The 18,090-nt window shown below is 27.9% G+C and overlaps 3 protein-coding genes across 8 annotated transcripts; 2 read left to right on the top strand and 1 right to left on the bottom strand.

Moving 5' to 3' along the window:
- The first annotated feature begins 1,488 nt into the window (after positions 1–1,488).
- Positions 1,489–3,786, top strand: Thor (eukaryotic translation initiation factor 4E binding protein thor). Of its 2 annotated transcripts, none has more exons than XM_072018669.1 (4): positions 1,489–1,649; positions 1,948–2,096; positions 3,048–3,200; positions 3,413–3,786. In XM_072018669.1, the coding sequence occupies exons 2-4, from the start codon at positions 1,955–1,957 to the stop codon at positions 3,460–3,462; spliced, it is 345 nt and encodes a 114-aa protein (XP_071874770.1). In that variant the 5' UTR covers positions 1,489–1,649; positions 1,948–1,954; the 3' UTR covers positions 3,463–3,786. The 2 variants fall into 2 exon arrangements, with proteins under 2 accessions (XP_071874770.1, XP_071874771.1); XM_072018670.1 differs by having other exon boundaries at positions 1,497–1,649; positions 1,901–2,096.
- On the bottom strand, positions 3,708–5,681 carry Sting (transmembrane protein sting). Of its 2 annotated transcripts, none has more exons than XM_072018654.1 (2): positions 5,583–5,681; positions 3,708–5,468 (listed from the first exon to the last, which is right to left on the bottom strand). In XM_072018654.1, exon 2 carries the CDS (start codon positions 5,438–5,440, stop codon positions 4,379–4,381), a length of 1,062 nt encoding a protein of 353 aa, XP_071874755.1. In that variant the 5' UTR covers positions 5,441–5,468; positions 5,583–5,681; the 3' UTR covers positions 3,708–4,378. The 2 variants fall into 2 exon arrangements, with proteins under 2 accessions (XP_071874755.1, XP_071874756.1); XM_072018655.1 differs by having other exon boundaries at positions 5,557–5,659.
- A 94-nt stretch (positions 5,682–5,775) lies between these two features.
- On the top strand, positions 5,776–17,512 carry LOC139995289 (macoilin-1). 4 transcript variants are annotated; one of them, XM_072018621.1, is made up of 13 exons: positions 5,865–5,880; positions 6,156–6,385; positions 6,987–7,128; positions 7,202–7,328; positions 7,401–7,530; positions 7,781–7,847; positions 7,926–8,133; positions 8,220–8,478; positions 8,574–8,819; positions 9,065–9,241; positions 9,392–9,670; positions 9,925–10,118; positions 10,322–17,512. In XM_072018621.1, the coding sequence occupies exons 2-13, from the start codon at positions 6,306–6,308 to the stop codon at positions 10,582–10,584; spliced, it is 2,172 nt and encodes a 723-aa protein (XP_071874722.1). In that variant the 5' UTR covers positions 5,865–5,880; positions 6,156–6,305; the 3' UTR covers positions 10,585–17,512. The 4 variants fall into 4 exon arrangements, with proteins under 4 accessions (XP_071874723.1, XP_071874724.1, XP_071874721.1 ...); XM_072018622.1 differs by having other exon boundaries at positions 5,776–6,385; positions 7,926–8,130; XM_072018623.1 differs by having other exon boundaries at positions 5,776–6,385; positions 9,083–9,241.
- Positions 17,513–18,090: the final 578 nt, after the last annotated feature.

Below are 18,090 nucleotides of genomic sequence, written 5' to 3'. Positions count from 1 at the left end.
ACGATTATTGATTGCTAACTTATTAAATTATCGAAATGTCGCTGTATTTCTCAAGAGGAAGTGTACTAAGATATGGTATGTCCAATGATGCATTGAATTTCGATAATAATACGAAGTTTCTTCGTCAAATATATACAGTTGTTTAAAAAAGGAAGATTTAATTATGAATTTTTAATCGGGTTTATATGTTTGCTATTTGTATCGAAAAAGTCGAAAAGGAGAAAGTTTGAGTAATATATTCTAATCTTCTTCGTTAAGAAACATTCTGATCTTGAACTAAAAATTCTTCAAATCAAAAATAGCAAATGATTCGGAAATATGTCGCTGCCACCATGGTGGAAAACGCCGGACGTAAATACTTTTATTTACACTTTTTGAATCATGTACATACTAATACCAAATGTATTAGTAAAATACGTAATCGTGTTTCAAATATAATAACGAGAATTGGAATAATATTTAAAAAGTACATAAACACGATTAATTTATTAAAGAACATTTGATAACATCAGTAGGTACATTATCTTTCTTTATTCATTCAACTTTAGTTTAATTACAATAAAAATCTTTTATTTGAAAATATCTTTTAAATAAAAAATTAAATTGTTATATATTTTTAATATCGGTAATGGTCAGTCATAAGCTACTTAAATTTTTGTGGCTTCAGTACCGTTAAGTAATACTTATAAATTAAAAACATAAAGCTTTTCATTTGTTAAATAACATTCAAATATTATTGGTCTTTTCTCGTTATGGAAAATTTTTATGTTTAGATATTTGTAAATATCTATATTTTGTTTTTTTATATAATTAAACAAATTTAATTCCGTAATAATTCAAACTAAATAGATTAAGTATTTGATAGTACAATATCTAAGAAAGTAAAAAATACTGCAGGAATAATAATATGGCAAGGAAGGTAGATATTATCATATACTTTTATTCTATGTATTAAAAATGTATATGATTAATAATGGAGAACTTTTTATATTATACTTTTGTTCATCTCTAAATAATTTAATCAATAATTTAACGTTGCATAAAAAATGTGATCACTAACAAAAAATACTTAACTGCACAACTAGCTTCATAAAGTTACATATATCCAAATTATTCAATTTTTCTTCAACAAATTCATGATTACTAGAAAATTATTAAAAACTCCAATTTTTAATAATGATTATTAGTAAAAATAGAATAGCTATATACTACTGAACGTTTAAAATTAAATTTCGATTAATATTTAAATATTTTTGTTGTTTATAATATATTATTTATTGATTAAGATTGAAAAACATATTAAAATTTCATAATAAAGTTATATATTAATAAAATCTCGAATTTCAATTCTTTTAATATAATCTTGCTGCATAGATATGTAAATACATAGAATACTCGTGTTTACAATATTTAAAACGTGTTATAACATTTGAATACATAATTACTAATTACCGTACTTGAATTTAATTTAGTACAATGATAACACGATAGTTCGCGCCAATGATTGGTAATGCTTTGGGTAGTATTTCTGTAGTATCTTAGAAGTGGGGAGAACTTGTGAACTTATATAAAACAATTACTTATCGTATGGTGAGACTTTGTGTTGTGAATTGTTGTGTTCGTTCGTGATTCGATCTTTTAGGTTACACGTATGTTATACTTTGTTTATACTTAATTAATTTTATTGCGTCCGTGCAATATTCTAACCGACTTAAACAGTGGGCATGAAATTCGTTTAAAATTCTTATCAAAACCAATTCTTTCAATGATTCTGTTTATATTCGTATCTCCAAATCGAGCATAAGGACTTCGTCATTTTTTGTAAATTACGCAGTAAAATCATTTGTCAACAGCCATAGCGAATCGTTTTACAAACCTTATATTTATGTTTTATTTAAAGCAATTTTCCTGAACTGAAATTCTTTTTATTCTTGAAAAAACTGAAAGATCAAGCATGTCTGCATCACCGATTGCTAGGCAAGCTACCCAGAGCCAAAACATACCTTCCAAACGAGTCGTTATTAACGATCCCAGTCAGTTACCTATTGATTATTCATCTACCCCCGGTGGAACGCTTTTTTCAACTACACCCGGAGGTTAGTGTCTTTCTTCTTTTACGTTACTAGTAAACTATTAACCCATTAAACAATAATTTAGGTAATTATATTGATCAGAATATATTCCACCAATGTTCATGATTTTCAAATATGATGTCAAGGTCATGATTTTGAGTAATTTTATTTATATGTATGTATAATCGCAGTCCGGATCTAGTTTCCGAAGTACTCATAAAAATATTTTTGATATTTTTTACTTTGGCATGGATTAGGTATTGATTATATTGTGAAGTTATAATGTACACATATCAATATAATTTTATTATATAGAAGATATTAATGTAATTGTATAAACTTTATACATTTTTCAATTGTTTACATCCATTTTATTAGTTTTCATTCTTGTAAAACATCTTGTACTTTGTATTATGTTTATAATTTATCATGTTCTAGTAACTTTTTTTTTGGGAGTGTATTTCATCTTTTCTTAAGAGATTAAGTTTATTGTAGTTCAATTATAATCTTACAATTAAATTTAAATTTCAGTTATTAGTTAAACATCACAATATTTGTTCAAAATTCAAATATGCGACACACAATTATATAAACTGGTCTGGACACTCAGTAGAGAAAACCATCCGAAAATTGAGTCATGACTAGTTACAAAAAATTAATAAAGACCGTGTTTGTACAAAACAAACAGAGATGAGTACAGTATCTCTATCTCTGTCTGAAACATTTATAGCATGTCATGCATGCGCAGAACGAGAATCTTCTTGTCTCCAATGTTGATCTTCCATAATTAATCACAACTCAATTTTCGGACGGTTTTCTCTAGATTTTAGTGTATGAGTGTCAAGACCTGTTTATAATATGATCGTGATAGTACATATGAGATATTACTATAATTATTAATATAATTGTATATAATTTTTTGAGGGAGCGTAAAGAATATTCTCATTATATAAATAATTAATAAATTTTTTCTAGGTACACGTATTGTTTATGAACGTGATTTCTTGATGAATCTACGAAATTCTCCCATATCACGAACACCGCCACGAAATATGCCATCCATACCCGGAGAGTTATTAAAAAATACATCAAGTCTCTCAACATCAGCGAAAAATCAAATTAACAAAGGTCAATACTTATTCCACTAAGTTATCGCAAGACTACTAGTAAATTATAGATTTTTATGTATTTATAGGAAATGTAAATGTGCAAAATTGCATGGTGTTCATGAAAATATCTTTTTGTATAAATATCTGCAGTCTGATTACAATAATTTGATTTAGATTTTGGATAGGTTATGCCATAACATTACATACACTTTTGATTGTAACATGTTACAGATACTCCAGTAATTGAAGAATCTGCAGAACAATTTGAGATGGACATGTAAGAAACTGTAATTACAATATATTCATGTTGTGCCAGCCACTTTAATGAATAGTAAAAATCAATATATAACAGAAAAATATATTAGCAATTTTTATATAACTATGTGCCATTAGGGGCCTTAAATAGTAATAAGTGTTTATAACGTCTAAAAATGTTAAATATAATTGATATAGTTACACTGATTCATTGCATTATCATCTTATATGCTAATAAAGGTGACAAAAAATTTTAATCAGTACATTCATGTTTGCACTATTGGATGTATTACTTTATAATTTCACATATATTTGTATTACAATGAATAAATGATATTTTGATAATAAAAGTTATTACTTGTGAATCATAGTTATAGACTTATTAGGGAGCTGTTTTAGTCCATAGAGAATTTATTTTTGTTATGTAAATTAAATTATTCGACTTTTATTTCAATATAATGTTTTAATATGATTAAATATTTTCACAAATAAGTTTTATACAATCGAATTTTGTAGATTAAAATATATCATAAAATAAATGAAAAAATTTTCAATCTTTAACATTTATATTATAAGAAGAATAAGGAAAATTTGGTAAAAGTAAAGAAAATCGAAAATATATTTTTCGTTTCCTATGAAAATGATATTTTAGAAATTCAAAATGTTTAACAGACTTAATCATGATATAGATTTAATTATAAGTTATAAATTATATTAAATATCAATATATAAAATTCTATGTATTTAAATATACATTTGTTTCTTTCATATAAAATAATTTTGCATAAAATATTACATTTTCATTTATTAAAGAGTTAAAGCAAATATATACTATATATTTGTCAAAGATTAGCCAATATTTGTATAACTATTATGTTGTTATATCACATTAACATAGCTTAATAATGTGTTATTTTTTATGCCATTAGAGTGCGTTAAAATTCAGGTAAATATATTGTATGTATTTTCTACAGTTATGTTCTGAATCTTGAATATTCTGTCTAAAATAACTTTCGCCACATTGACTTTTGATCCATTATTGTCATAATCATCGTAATAAATTAATTCGCAAAGATCCGCGCATTCTGGATCAGCATCTATTAACTGTTTTAATTTTTCATAAAATTTCTGTATGATTACTTTGCAGTATTTTTTATAAACATTTGTTTCATTGTGAGCGTGTTTTTGAACTTCATAGAAAGTTAACAAAGGTGATGCACCTTCTACCACTATGTAGAAAGGTGTCTCTAATCTTTGACCATTGGGATAAATTTTATATACACTGTTGTGATATGTTCGCCCTTTAACTCCTGCTCGATTCAATACTTCCTTCTCTAAATTCATTGCACTTTCCATCCAATGATATGAAGCTTCCTTAAGATTAGGTGGAATGTACGCTGATGAAGGAATTAAAATAAATAGTTTGGGAACACTTATATATATACCATGACTGTCTTCAATATTTTCTATCTTTTCAATTAAACCTTTGTTAATAGAACCTGTTGAAGGAAGTATTATTCTTAAATATCCATAATAATAACTGTATGCCATAGAGGTTCCATAATCCAAACCCTTCATTGATTTAATATCAAAACTATTTTCTTTTCTCTTTTCATATGAGTTCGTGATTAGTAATAATATATATGAAATTCCAGAGCATATAAAACATGTGAATGCGTCAAATATTTGCATGTAGTTATAAATATAATGATATTTAGTCATGATTACCATAATAAAACATATTAAATTAATGTAAGACAACATATTTACACTAAATTTAATATCACTGCTTTTCACAATCAGAATATTTGTATTGTGGATACATTGAAATAAAATAGTTAAAATCTTCAAGATTATGGAATAAAAAAGTATAACAAAGACATAATTTTGTACAGTAGGTATACTTCTATTTGTTATTTCAAAGTATATTTCTGCTGTAATGCTTATAACAATGCAATTCACTAGAATTAAGTGTATACACTCATCCATTTTAATATTCTTCATCGATATCAATATGTTACGTTAACAGAGACTGAAAGTGATAAATAGAATAAGTAAAATTATCTATGATAAATTTATTTATTGTTATTTATTACTAATAATTATTTTAATAAATTTACCTGTTTGATTATTAATAAAATAAAACATTTCAGATTTTTTTAAAGTCCTATGTGAATCTCCTTTGTAACTCAACATCGGCAAATGATGAATACGAGTAAGAACAAGATAAATAATTTTTCAAAATAGATAAAATAGATAGGTAGATAAAAAAAGATTAATGGAAAATGCTTTGCGTTAAACAACAGGATAAACTTATATATTGTATATAATATACTTATATATATCAGGTGACAAGATGAAGCGGGAACAAAACAGAGATAGAGAGGTAGCAAAAGAGTAAGAGAAAGGTAGTTCACGTATCGCTAGGTCAGAGCGCTGTTAACGTAAGTGAAACAAGTCGATTGACCTACGGTACAATCGAAACCATGTACGATCGATAAAGTCCATTATCTGGAAACATTTTCTGCAAAAATTACTTAGCTCTTTCCATGCCTGTTTATTTCCCGAGTAGGGTACGATATAAGTGTAAATTGGTCGCAAGTGCATTGCAAGCTAAAATATCCCAGCAGGTGATTTTTGTTGCTGATTAGCGCCATATCCCACAATGGACCAATCAGCTGCTCGGTAAACCGCCGTAAAACCTCGAATCTGTCCGCAGACGAATGACAACAAAAGAGACTGATAGAAGTCGCGCGCGCGAGACAGTGGATTTTTTTCGCGACTCCGCCGTGAAGATTTGCGGTTTTTTCCATTTTGTTGCTCGCCGCGAATAACGTCGGTTTGGCCGGTGGTGAAAACGTCGAGGAATATGAAGAGAAGAAATGTCGAGTGTGGTAAGCTTCGGAGGCCCTTGAAACGCAACAAGCTCACTGAGGGGATCTACGGAAGGTAAGTTTTCGCCGCCATATGTCTTCTCATTTGGAACGGCTAATTTTAAAAATAACCAAAAATCTGACCGATCGCCGCTCGAGATATTTGTCAAATCGTCGATAGAAAACTGTTACGTACTTTCGGGTTGATACGAAGTGCGAAACCTCTGTGATACATTGTGTCAATACGTGATCATCCACCGCTTCCCAGAAGCTGCTTGACATTTCACTAAAACCTTGACCATGTGTGCCTGTTTTTTACAAAAACATTTGTTGAGTTACATCTTTATAATTGTTTTCTTACCAGTATTCACAATTTTTCGTCTAACGTGCCATGTAATTGAAAGATTTTTACGTCTAACCATATCAAAGAAATTTGCCAGTTCAACAACTTTTCCTTCATTTATTCCCTTTTCTTAAAAACTATATTAACGTTGGCTTACATCATATAATTATATAATTCAGATTTGTTATTTATTTTATTTAGTTAAGAGATGTTTATTTTGTTTTGTCGCAGGGTTTGTTTCCTTTGAAATATTTTATACTTTTGCAATTTAGATCCTTAATTATATAATTGTGTTACAAGAATGATAATAAAATAATGAAATTTTTTATTTCAGTACTTTACTTTATCTAAAATTTCTCCTACTATGGGGCATAGTAATTTTGGCAGACTTCATTTTAGAAATCCGATTTGAATTTTTGTGGCCATTTTGGCTACTTCTCAGAAGTGTTTACGATTCTTTTAAATATCAAGGCTTGGTAAGTAATCTACATTTCAAAACACATGTGCTTATACCTGATTTTAAAATAACATAGATTATTATATTTCCAGGCCTTCTCTGTATTTTTTATTTGTATTGCTCTTACATCAGATATGATTTGTTTCTTTTTCATACCAGTACATTGGTTGTTTTTTGCTGCTAGCACTTATGTTTGGGTACAATATGTTTGGCACACAGGTAAATATAAACATATCTTTAAGTTGTTTGAATTGCAATGAGATTGATATAAATATATTGTATATGGAACAGATAAAGGTGTGTGCCTTCCAACTGTGATGTTATGGTTACTATTTCTATACATAGAAGCAGCAGTTCGATTAAGAGATTTGAGACATATGCCCTTTCATTTGGATCTTTGTCGACCATTCGCAGCACATTGGTATATATATTTTTGTTATTATACTCTCTTTCCTTTCTTTATTTATGCATTTACTCTTCGCCACTGAATATTGTAAGATACACTTCAGGGGAACAATTTTATGACTAACAAAAAAGTAATAACCTATTCCTATGTTACTATACAAAATCTGTTATTATAAATAAAACATACTTTGCTATTTTAATATTGAATTGACAATATCAATTCAAAAGTAATAATAAAAATAATTGTAAGTATTATCTTTTTTCAGCATTGGTTATCCTGTAGTTACATTAGGTTTTGGTTTTAAGAGCTATATTGGCTACAGAATGAGACAGGTAAATCTGTAATAAATACATAATCGTTCAAAGACTATTTTTAAAGGTTTTATTTACATGACTGTCTTTTTCTGCCAGAGAAAACAAAAAGATGTAGCGAAGGAGAATGAATTCTACCTACAACTATTGCAGCAAGCACTGCCTCTAGAGCAACAAACTTCCACTACGATACAACCGATACAAGTTCAATCACAAACACATATTACAACATTAGAGCAACATGTTAAATCACAAAATAATAAATTAAATTTGCAGTGCAACCCAAGTCCTGAAAAAAGTAGAGGTAGTTTGTATTTATTTTCAACTTTTAATATATATATATATATATAATAGTAAAATAATAATATAGCTTAATCATAAAATGCATTGTAGGAAGCAGTAATAATTCTGTAGAAACAGGTGTACAAAATGGTAGTTTACATACAGGGACACAAATTACATCAACAAACCAAAATGTAACAACAAAAAATAATCATAGGAAGTCCTTAGACAAAGGTGAAAAGCAAGAAGAGCAGCATAATAAGCATAATGTAACAAATGTATCACAATCTGATAAAAACGATAAAAGATTTATACATACAAATGGGAATACTGTTAATCACAGTGATATGCAGTTCATTGAAAGAATTGGGTAAGTTGGGTGATATGTGTATCTTGGAAACTAAACAGTATCCATATTATGTAAAGTAATAAAAGATTCGTTAACATTTTAAATAAAAATTACAGATCAATAAATGATTTTGATGCCAATGAAGTAGAGAAAGACAAATTTATTAAAAGTGCAAATTGTGGGCATACTACAATAAAATCACAGACTAATGGTTCTGTAACAGGAAAGTGGAATAATATAAAAGAAAACCGGGAATCATCGTCCACTATTAATACTCAACGTGAACGAAAAACACGTCAAGTGAAAGCCACGGTTGATAATATAACTGAGCAACAAAAACAGCAAGACGAATATTGTCAAAGGTATGTTATTTACATCAATTAGTGAATTAACAAAAATGTTATTTTATGCAACATATTTTTTGTGCTCTTCATTTTTATATCCATATATAAAATTGAGATTTAATACTGTGTATACTTATACTTTCCTTATACCTTAATCCTTAAGATTTTCTTAAAATGTAATTATTATTTTTATTGAATTGAAAGATATGCAACTCTATATTATCAGATTTTTTCTTTAGTGTAATATAATATCGTTTAAATAGGTTACTGATGTGTCGCAGGCTCGAAGCTGACATAAAACGCTTGAAGTCAGATCTGCAATCCAGTCGACAACTGGAACAGGAACTACGTTCCCAGATTAGTTCTCTACAAAATGGAGAACGTCAAGCTAAGGGTGATATACAGCAACTTCAGCACGATAATGATCAGTTGCAAAGCAAGTGCGTATACACACACACAGTATCATTTCTATACTGTTAAAATTGTACTTAAAAGATCTATTTTTCTTCCAATACACGTATACGCGTAGATATTTTTACACTATTCAATATATTTTTATTTATATATATAAATATTTTTATTTTGGATAGATTACATGGATTAGTAACAGCTCGTCAATTAGATAAACAAACAATGTCTTCGTTGGAAAAACGAATCGCAGAAGAGCGGAAACAGCGCACTGCTTGCGAAGCATCTTTAGTTTCCGAGAGGCGAGCACGACGAGCTGCAGAAGAAGCACGATCTGCAATTCCGCCGCCACCTCCGCCACTTATTAGACAAGAATGTACAGATACTTGTAAAAGTCGTAGAACACAAATGGAACAAGATCTCAAAAACTTACGGCGAGAACTTAAAACGAAGGAAGAGAGGTAAAGATGTTGAAATAATAAAAAATTTTGTATGTAAATAAAATTTTAAATATAAATATAAGCTGGCACATCGAAATATAAAACAATAATATCTATAGTGTCGTAAATATACTAGGTAATAGTCAAAATTTCATTCAAATGTAAACAATTAAATTAAGTTCAAGGGTTTTTAATATGTTAATAATTAAATACTTTTTGTATTGTAAATTCACTAAACTATATATCAAATGTTAATTTCTTATATATTTTCTTAGGTGCAACATATTAGAAAAAGATGTAACTCGTTGTAAGGAAAATCATAAAGAGTCTGAAATTTTACTTGGTGCACTAAATGCGCTACAAGATAAAACTGCGCATTTAGAAGACAGCTTAAGTGCAGAAACGCGCATAAAGCTTGATCTATTTTCTGCACTTGGTGAAGCCAAGCGACAATTAGAAATCAGAGAAAGTAAGTAAGGTTCGATTTACAATTATAAATCTTTAATATTTTTGGTAATCAAGGAAATGTATAAACTTAAGTGGGACCAAAACGTCAATTTTTCAAACATAGTTTTATTTATATAAATGATTTTAGTATATTAAATCAATATATATATATATATGTATTTATGTATGTATGTGTATGTTAAATATCGCATATTGTTGAATCAGGTTTAATTAGATCTCAAGAAAAGGAAATTGAAATGTTAAAAGCAAAAATAGCTCAAGATTTAGCTGTGATGCCACAGGATACGTTTGGACCTGCGCCAACCTGTGCGACATCTAAGCTTCGATTAAATAATGAAGTACGAGTAGCAGGTACGAAAATACGTTCAAATGAAAGTCTCTGTCCAGGGTGTACAGTTTCAAATTTGGATCCAAATGCGACAGCGTATACACCCAAGAATTCCCTAATAGCGTCTACCGAAGCTTGAAGAAACAATTTTTGGCCACATTATGACTTCACAAAAGTTGGGTATATATTTCATAAACATGTTTCAGTTTGTTTCTCAATGGAAGTATAAATATGAATTTGTGTTTTATACGTGCATATATTTGTTTTATTGAAATCAAAGTTTTGTATTTAAAATGCGTAGGACTAATGAGATATAAGATCTTTTTAACACTTATAGTGTAGAATATTTGTGTAACATTTGCTTAAAAAACGTGGCTCATGCTATAAATTTGTCAAATTTCATATAACAAGAGATATCTTTTATAAATGTCTTCCATGGGAGGCTTCTGAAAACATGTTTTATATCGTACTTGTCACCTGAACTAATACAACGTTATTAACTACTTATGACCATGGGACGTGACTAATACTAAATTAAAAAAGTATTTAAAAATTAGTTACGTTCTGTTAAACGTGCTGTAGGTCGATCTAACAGGTACCTTCTTCATCTTTTTGGTACTTGCAACAGATGTATTAAGAAGAATTAAAACTAAAGTGAGGCAACAGTGACATGCGTAATCTAGTTATAGACAATTATTAAATTTTAAATTAAATTTAGTACTTCTATTTAGATGGTAACGTTTGATAAATTTACTGTTGACGTTTAACGGAAAACTGTATATTTTACTAATTTTTTATAGCGTTCGAATTATATCGATTTTCACACACTTTCTATTTAAAAATACCATAATGTAGATATAAAGAGCTAGAAAAACGATATAAATTGGATCGACGAACGACTAGCGGCATATCTTATTTGTTAGAAGCATAGAAAAATTGAAGACTCAATCTGTATTCGATCCTCCTACAGCATATGCCTAAATCTATGACGACTTGTTATAGACACAAATCTTGTTCAAGTCGTAATCCGAAGCTAGTCCAGCATACAAACTGTATTTAATGTCTTTGGCAAATGAAGCCATTTTAAGTCATGTGATCATCCAAAACCAGCCATTAATACACATTGAAAAACCTGCCGTTATCATTTGAGAGGATTGATGTAAATGTTAGAAACGCCAAATTTATTTTGAAATAATCACCAACTTATTGATTCTCTCTCTCTCTCTCTCTCTCTCTCTCTCTCTCTCTCTCTCTCTCTCTCTCTCTCATATTTCTCTACATTTTTTTATATTTTTTAAATATCTCTGTAAATCTTTTTAGTTTAGTGGTACAATTGTGTATTGGCTTTCGAACGGTGCGAAATAAGTGTTAATGTTTCATAATGATTTTTTGAAACGTGTACGGTGTTTTATGTGATAGATAGAAATTTTGTAAACAAAGGAATTTTTAAGTTAAGTATATTATAATTGGTAATGAAGGGATAGATCTATTTTACCCAATTTGTTTAATGAGCTTCAAGAGATAAACTAATGTGTAATGCCACGCGCGCGTTTATTTATGTACTAAACTATTAAATCGTACATATAGGTAACCGAATCATTTTTCCAAATTGAACTTCTAATTTTTAATAGCGTTATAAATATTGGAATTATACGGTTTTTCATTGAGCAGTCTGGAGGAATGAAACAAAGATTTTTTTTTAATTTATCCGCAAACGTCTTCCTTTCACACATTTGATGGATACATTTAATGTATACAATGTGTGTCCCTTTTATAATACTATAAGTTTCATTATTATCAACCAGTGATGATGTAATTTAGTAAAAGTTGATTATCATTGACTATTTATATAATATATATTACTTACGCGATACGTCGTTTCTCTTTCTCTTTCATCATTTTTATACTACTTTTTACATATCTAATTTATAGATTTAATGTTGAAAGCATTAAATTCATTTTTTATAATTTTTAAGAGTAATATATTTAACACCGAACGATGTGTATGTATAAGAATTAATTATTAACGCTTAAATATTTTGTAGAAAAATAATTGAATTCTCTTTAAATCTTTTTCATTAATGAAGTATTAAAAGATTAATAGCAACACTAGAGTGTATATCAGCATATACTTTCTAAGGTATAATAAACAAGTTAATTCCTTCACAAAAAAATATTTGAGATGCAAGTTTCAGAAAAAGATGGCATTACGTATAAAAGATCTCTAGAAAAAGATGTGAATTTTATATATGCTTTAAATCCGCAAGAAAGCCAGTACCTGCTTGCTCCAATGAATATTAATTAACGACTGGTTGATATCATAAAAGTCATTCTTCCATGATTGTATATATAAAGCACTGTCATGACAATTTATTAATAACATAGTGGATCATGACCAACTAGTCAAATGAATTTCTATAAGCACAAATATTTATTAAATATCTAATATTCATTTGATATTTCTGTCCTTACATGAAAAAGCAATAACAATTACTGTTTCTTCTCATTAATTAAAATTATAAAAGATTTGTCGATATTATTATCAAACTGTTGTTTATTAATTAATTTTGTGTTTCTTGGATGATCCACGTACTAAATATAATTGCAAAATGTTAATGCACAATGCATATGTTACGGGTTATAAAACTATTTTTATTTTATATTAAAATGTGGAAATTTCATCATTTTTGCTTATAAAATTAAAAGCATATCAATACAAAAGTCATATAACTCTGAGAAAACCTATGCTTCATATTTCTTTTTTATTTTACTATGTAAACAGTGCTGATCTTTTTTCGTTCCTAGATTTGCATAAAAAATATTTAAAATTTAATAATTCACTGATGTTGGCAATTAAACTGTAGGGGAATAATGTGCTTACTTTAATTTTGTTAATGCTTCTTTATATAAGATTTATAAAGGAAACGATACAGTTCATTTTACACACGCTAAAATTCGTTATTCCATCAATAATTATCATTCAACTGGTATGGAAATTTGTTTTATTATTAAGATTAATTTCTTTATAGTTAAGATCAATCAGACTTGTGTCTATGTCAACTTGTATCATTATGTGCATAAGCCTTTATAATGTAATGAAACGGTGTAAATAATTACTTAAAATAGACTAAACGCAAAGCAAAACTTATTAAAATTGTTTGGGCACTTGCGTAGCATAGTTAAAGCACATTATATAAAATTAATTAGTTTAATTTATTTTAAGTGAAAGCTCTTTTAACTCATTTATGATCGTAATCTTTTAATCAATTTTCTAATCATATTATCTTAAGTCAGTTATGAAATTCAGAAAAAATTAAATTGAAATTGATTGCTTTCAATATACATCATTACTTTACCATAGTAGCAATGCAGAATCAGTATTATAACAAGAAATGTTATGATAAATAATAAATTAAACGAATTAAAAATATTAAATAAAATATAGTAATTTCTAAATGATGTTTCAACTTAATAGAAATTATTTATCAGATAAATCATTTAAAAGATAAATAAACAGAATATTATGTAAATGAGGTAAAAAAACTATTGAATTTTTGTTAATTACCTTTTTTTATTGAATATACATACAGTTGAGTGTAATGCATTACATACAAAAGAAATTTGATAATGTTTTTAATGCAGAACATAAATGAGTTAATTTGATAAAAGTGTAAAATGCTTGTATGGAAATATCATTTTGAAAAACGAATGCTTTTCTTTTCAAGGTATCGCATTATCAAGTGCACATTAAGTACCTGATCAGGGGATGCCGTAATATTTGCGGCTAATATACTTATCATGGATTTAATTCCGCTATAAGGCTGGTTTCACGAATATACTCTTGCTATTTAATTAATTCATATTGTTTGTATTGAGTTAATGTGATATATTTTATAGGCATATATACACGCACATGACTTGGCACATGACATTCACATTCATGCTGTACATGTTCATTTAACTTTCATATAGCATATACACGTACATTTAATTGTTTGGTATAGAACAGCTTGGGATTAGTCGTCTATGTTTAATTACATATGTAATAGCTTACGAAGAAGCATTCTTTCTATGTGACTCGGAGCGACTGCATAGTAATTGCACCTCACATTTGTAAGGAATTGTATGTTTCATGTCGTCCTTTGTAGTAAAGTACTTTTTAGTATATTATTTGAAATGCACTGAAATAACGTCTCTATGACAATAACTATATATTGATTTTGTTATGTATTTAAATGTTTTCGAATGAAGTATGAAGATTTGTTACAAAAAATACTTTTTTAGTTTAAAAGGGAAAGTTTGTTTTAGAATTCAAGTTAAATTTATGATAGAATATTGTATTGTGATTAATAATTATGTTTTGCAACATAATATTTTTTTTTTATGTTTTTACATATTGTTATACAGGATAATTTTGTAATGAAATTATAAATATGATGGATAATTTATTAACTATGAAACGGTGAAGAAATCTAAAAAGGAAGATAATGTTACTGTATTCTAACAACCATATCTTGAAATTCTGATGTTGCTGTATGTATATTTTTCATACTACAGCGAAATAATAAAATATGAACATAATTTAAGATATGTACATACTTTTACAATCAAATTTTATGAAAATTGGATTGTTTGTTTCTATTTGAACGCTTTAAAGTGCGTTAGAATGTATATACATAATTATATTTATTACACGATTCGTGGATAAAATTTTTCTCGTAAAAATAGAATACAAAGTACTTGATTCGTTATGTTTATGAGATTTTATAAATAAACAATTATAAAAAAAAAGATGCTAGGTGTACAGTTCATAATGATCTTTTGGAAGTGTACAATATTGCACAGTCATGTAATGTACTTGTATATGCATGTGATATATTAATGTCATCCCTATGGTATTATGTGATTTTTATTGTAATAAATCAATTAATGAGTTTATTAAGATGAAATAACACTGCATTAGGATAATAATTATTTTAACGGTTTTTTTTCCTTTTTTTAATTTATTTATTATCGTCATACGTATTGACAAGAAAGAAACAAAACTAGAAGAAATTTAATTACTTTAGGCAGTTTGCTATATTAAGACTTTTCATTCGTATTTTGTGGGACAAATAAAGTATTTTTTTTACTTCGTAGATGAGAAACATGTAAAGTTTGACGGTGATATAAAGAAAGAGGAGATTGAAAAAATTTATTTTATCAAAAGTAACGTGCATCGTGATTGTGTGAGTTAATAAGAAATTACTACATCTTTCTGAAAATGACCTTGTGTATTATGAAAGCGAAAATATGTTTTCGAGAACATGCATCGTTATGTTTTATAGCTTTACTATCATCACGAACTATATGTTTAATACGATTCCTTAAATTGTATTAATACATAATTGAAGGAACGTGAAACGTTTTAGATAGAAAGAATATACTTACACATATTCAGATATAGTGACAAATTGTTCTTTCGTTTTAAACAATTTCATAAGAATACAAGGCGTAGTTTTCGCATCTCATCATTTGAAGACTACAGGGAAAGAACATGATAAGACACATTTCCTATATTTTTTTACAGGAAATCAGTTTTAAAATTCAGTACATTGTGGATCAAATCATGCCATCAAAAAGTACGATACTTTTACAATGTTTAATAAATAAAACAATTTTCGAAGTCCCATTTTTTAAATTATATTCATAAAAATATGAATTTACATAAATATGTGCAGGCTATTTATCACGATTTTTCCCTGTGATCTTCGTTTATAATCGTACATTCGCTTCTCTCTCTCTCTCTCTTTTAGTTTAGCGTTAAGGTAATTTTCAAAATCCTGTTAAGGTATGTACCTTAAGAAAGAAAGGAAAATGAAAAAAATGATTTTGATCTCGTAATGTGATGACAATGCACGCAAATGCCCTTCTCTTCTCCATGCGTTCATATTTTAAAGAAAGAAAGGAAAACGTCTGATCTTTTAACGTTCTTCGTCATCCCATTCTCGACTATTTGAATCGTTTCAGTTCGAATAGAATGGCCGGCATTACACTGAAATTGGTCTAGTCTGTATGAATGTGCGTAGTTAGTGCATTAAGGACAAGCTGAGTGGAACATTTTTACGATTTATTTAAGCGAACTTTGCGAAACAAAAATATACTTTCTTAAACTCCCTGTCTCTCGCATAAAAGATATTTAAAAAAAGGAAGGGAATGTGTTGTTTGAAAGATGAGAATCTTTCGAGGCGGAAATTTATTTTTGCGTAACTTCTATACAATAAATCAGAAAATCTTACGTGTAGACATGTAAGTAAGTAAGTACATTATGGTTGTTGGTTTTTTTTTATTCGTACATATACTTTTTTGTAATTATATATCTTGATCTCGAAAGTAAATTTTTCTACGTCTTTATGTCAACGGCTCAATTAATATTAATCTATTCTTTTCTTTTTTTCCTTCGTTTTTAAAAGCTGCACGCAATACTTCGACGAAAATACACATCATTGCTAAGGAATATCATTGAAAAAAAAACGGTGACAAGATTATATTTCCTCGATTGAGTTTTTAAATACTTCTATATCATTGTTTTTAAGTGGTTAATAAGGAATTCGTACTCAAAGCATACCTTCTAATGAAGAATACTTATTAAAATTTCATTCGTTTCGTAATTTTTTGAATTCTTCGTGCATGGTGATGAAATGAATACAAATACATCGATCACGATGCGACATAATAGGCAAAAAAGATGTTCATTCTTCTCTTAATTGCAGCACAGTGAATTACAATTTAGATATTCGTGCATATTTAAAAACTCAAAATGTCTCATAATATTTTCATACGTAATAAATATGATATTTTAGTATGCATAAACAGTACTTTCTCCCAATCTTGTTACATTTTTTGTAAATAAATTCTACACTCTTTCCTTTATGCTATAAGATTTAAAAGAAAGAAAGAAAAAAAGGAAGAAAAAAGGAAAAAAAATAGGTACTTCTTGGTATTGGTACTTAATGACTTTTCATTGTGTACTATGTACCACCATTTATACGATAGAAATATTTATTAAAATAAATATTGTAAAATGACACGTGTATAATTTATATATTATAATTAATATGATTAAATTGTCACGTGTACATATAAATCACCGTTATTTCATGAATTTTCTACCTCACCTATCGTTTCATATGGAACACATTGCAAGACAAAAAAGGAGATTAATGTGAGTGAAGAAATTGTAATTGAAAACGATTGATTAGTTCTTAACGCGGTCAAGAATATCGGGAGAAGTCGAAATTTCCATAAATGTTATTCTTCTCGATTACGATAGTTGTTTTCTCCGCATTAATAAGAATAAAAACACCTACGAAGTTACTTAAATTTTTCTAAGGTTCATTTAATCTATACGTAAGTAAATATATATGTGATGAATATACTTACTTTAAATAATATAATAATCAATGATATTACATATAAAGATAATATTTTGTTATTTAATTGAGTAAATATAGTTTGTCAATATTAAAATGAAAAATATATTTGAAAAGCCGTTTTTTAATTGTATTATTTATATCTAACATATACTGCTACAAGTAATATTCATTTTCATTACATCATTACAAATACTTCACGAATGTTATTGTCAATAACCTATTAACTAAAT

Source organism: Bombus fervidus, chromosome 15, assembly GCF_041682495.2.
Source record: "Bombus fervidus isolate BK054 chromosome 15, iyBomFerv1, whole genome shotgun sequence".
Lineage (NCBI taxonomy): Eukaryota > Metazoa > Arthropoda > Insecta > Hymenoptera > Apidae > Bombus > Bombus fervidus.
Note: the sequence above shows the minus strand (reverse complement) of the source record. Positions and strands in the feature narration are given on the sequence as shown.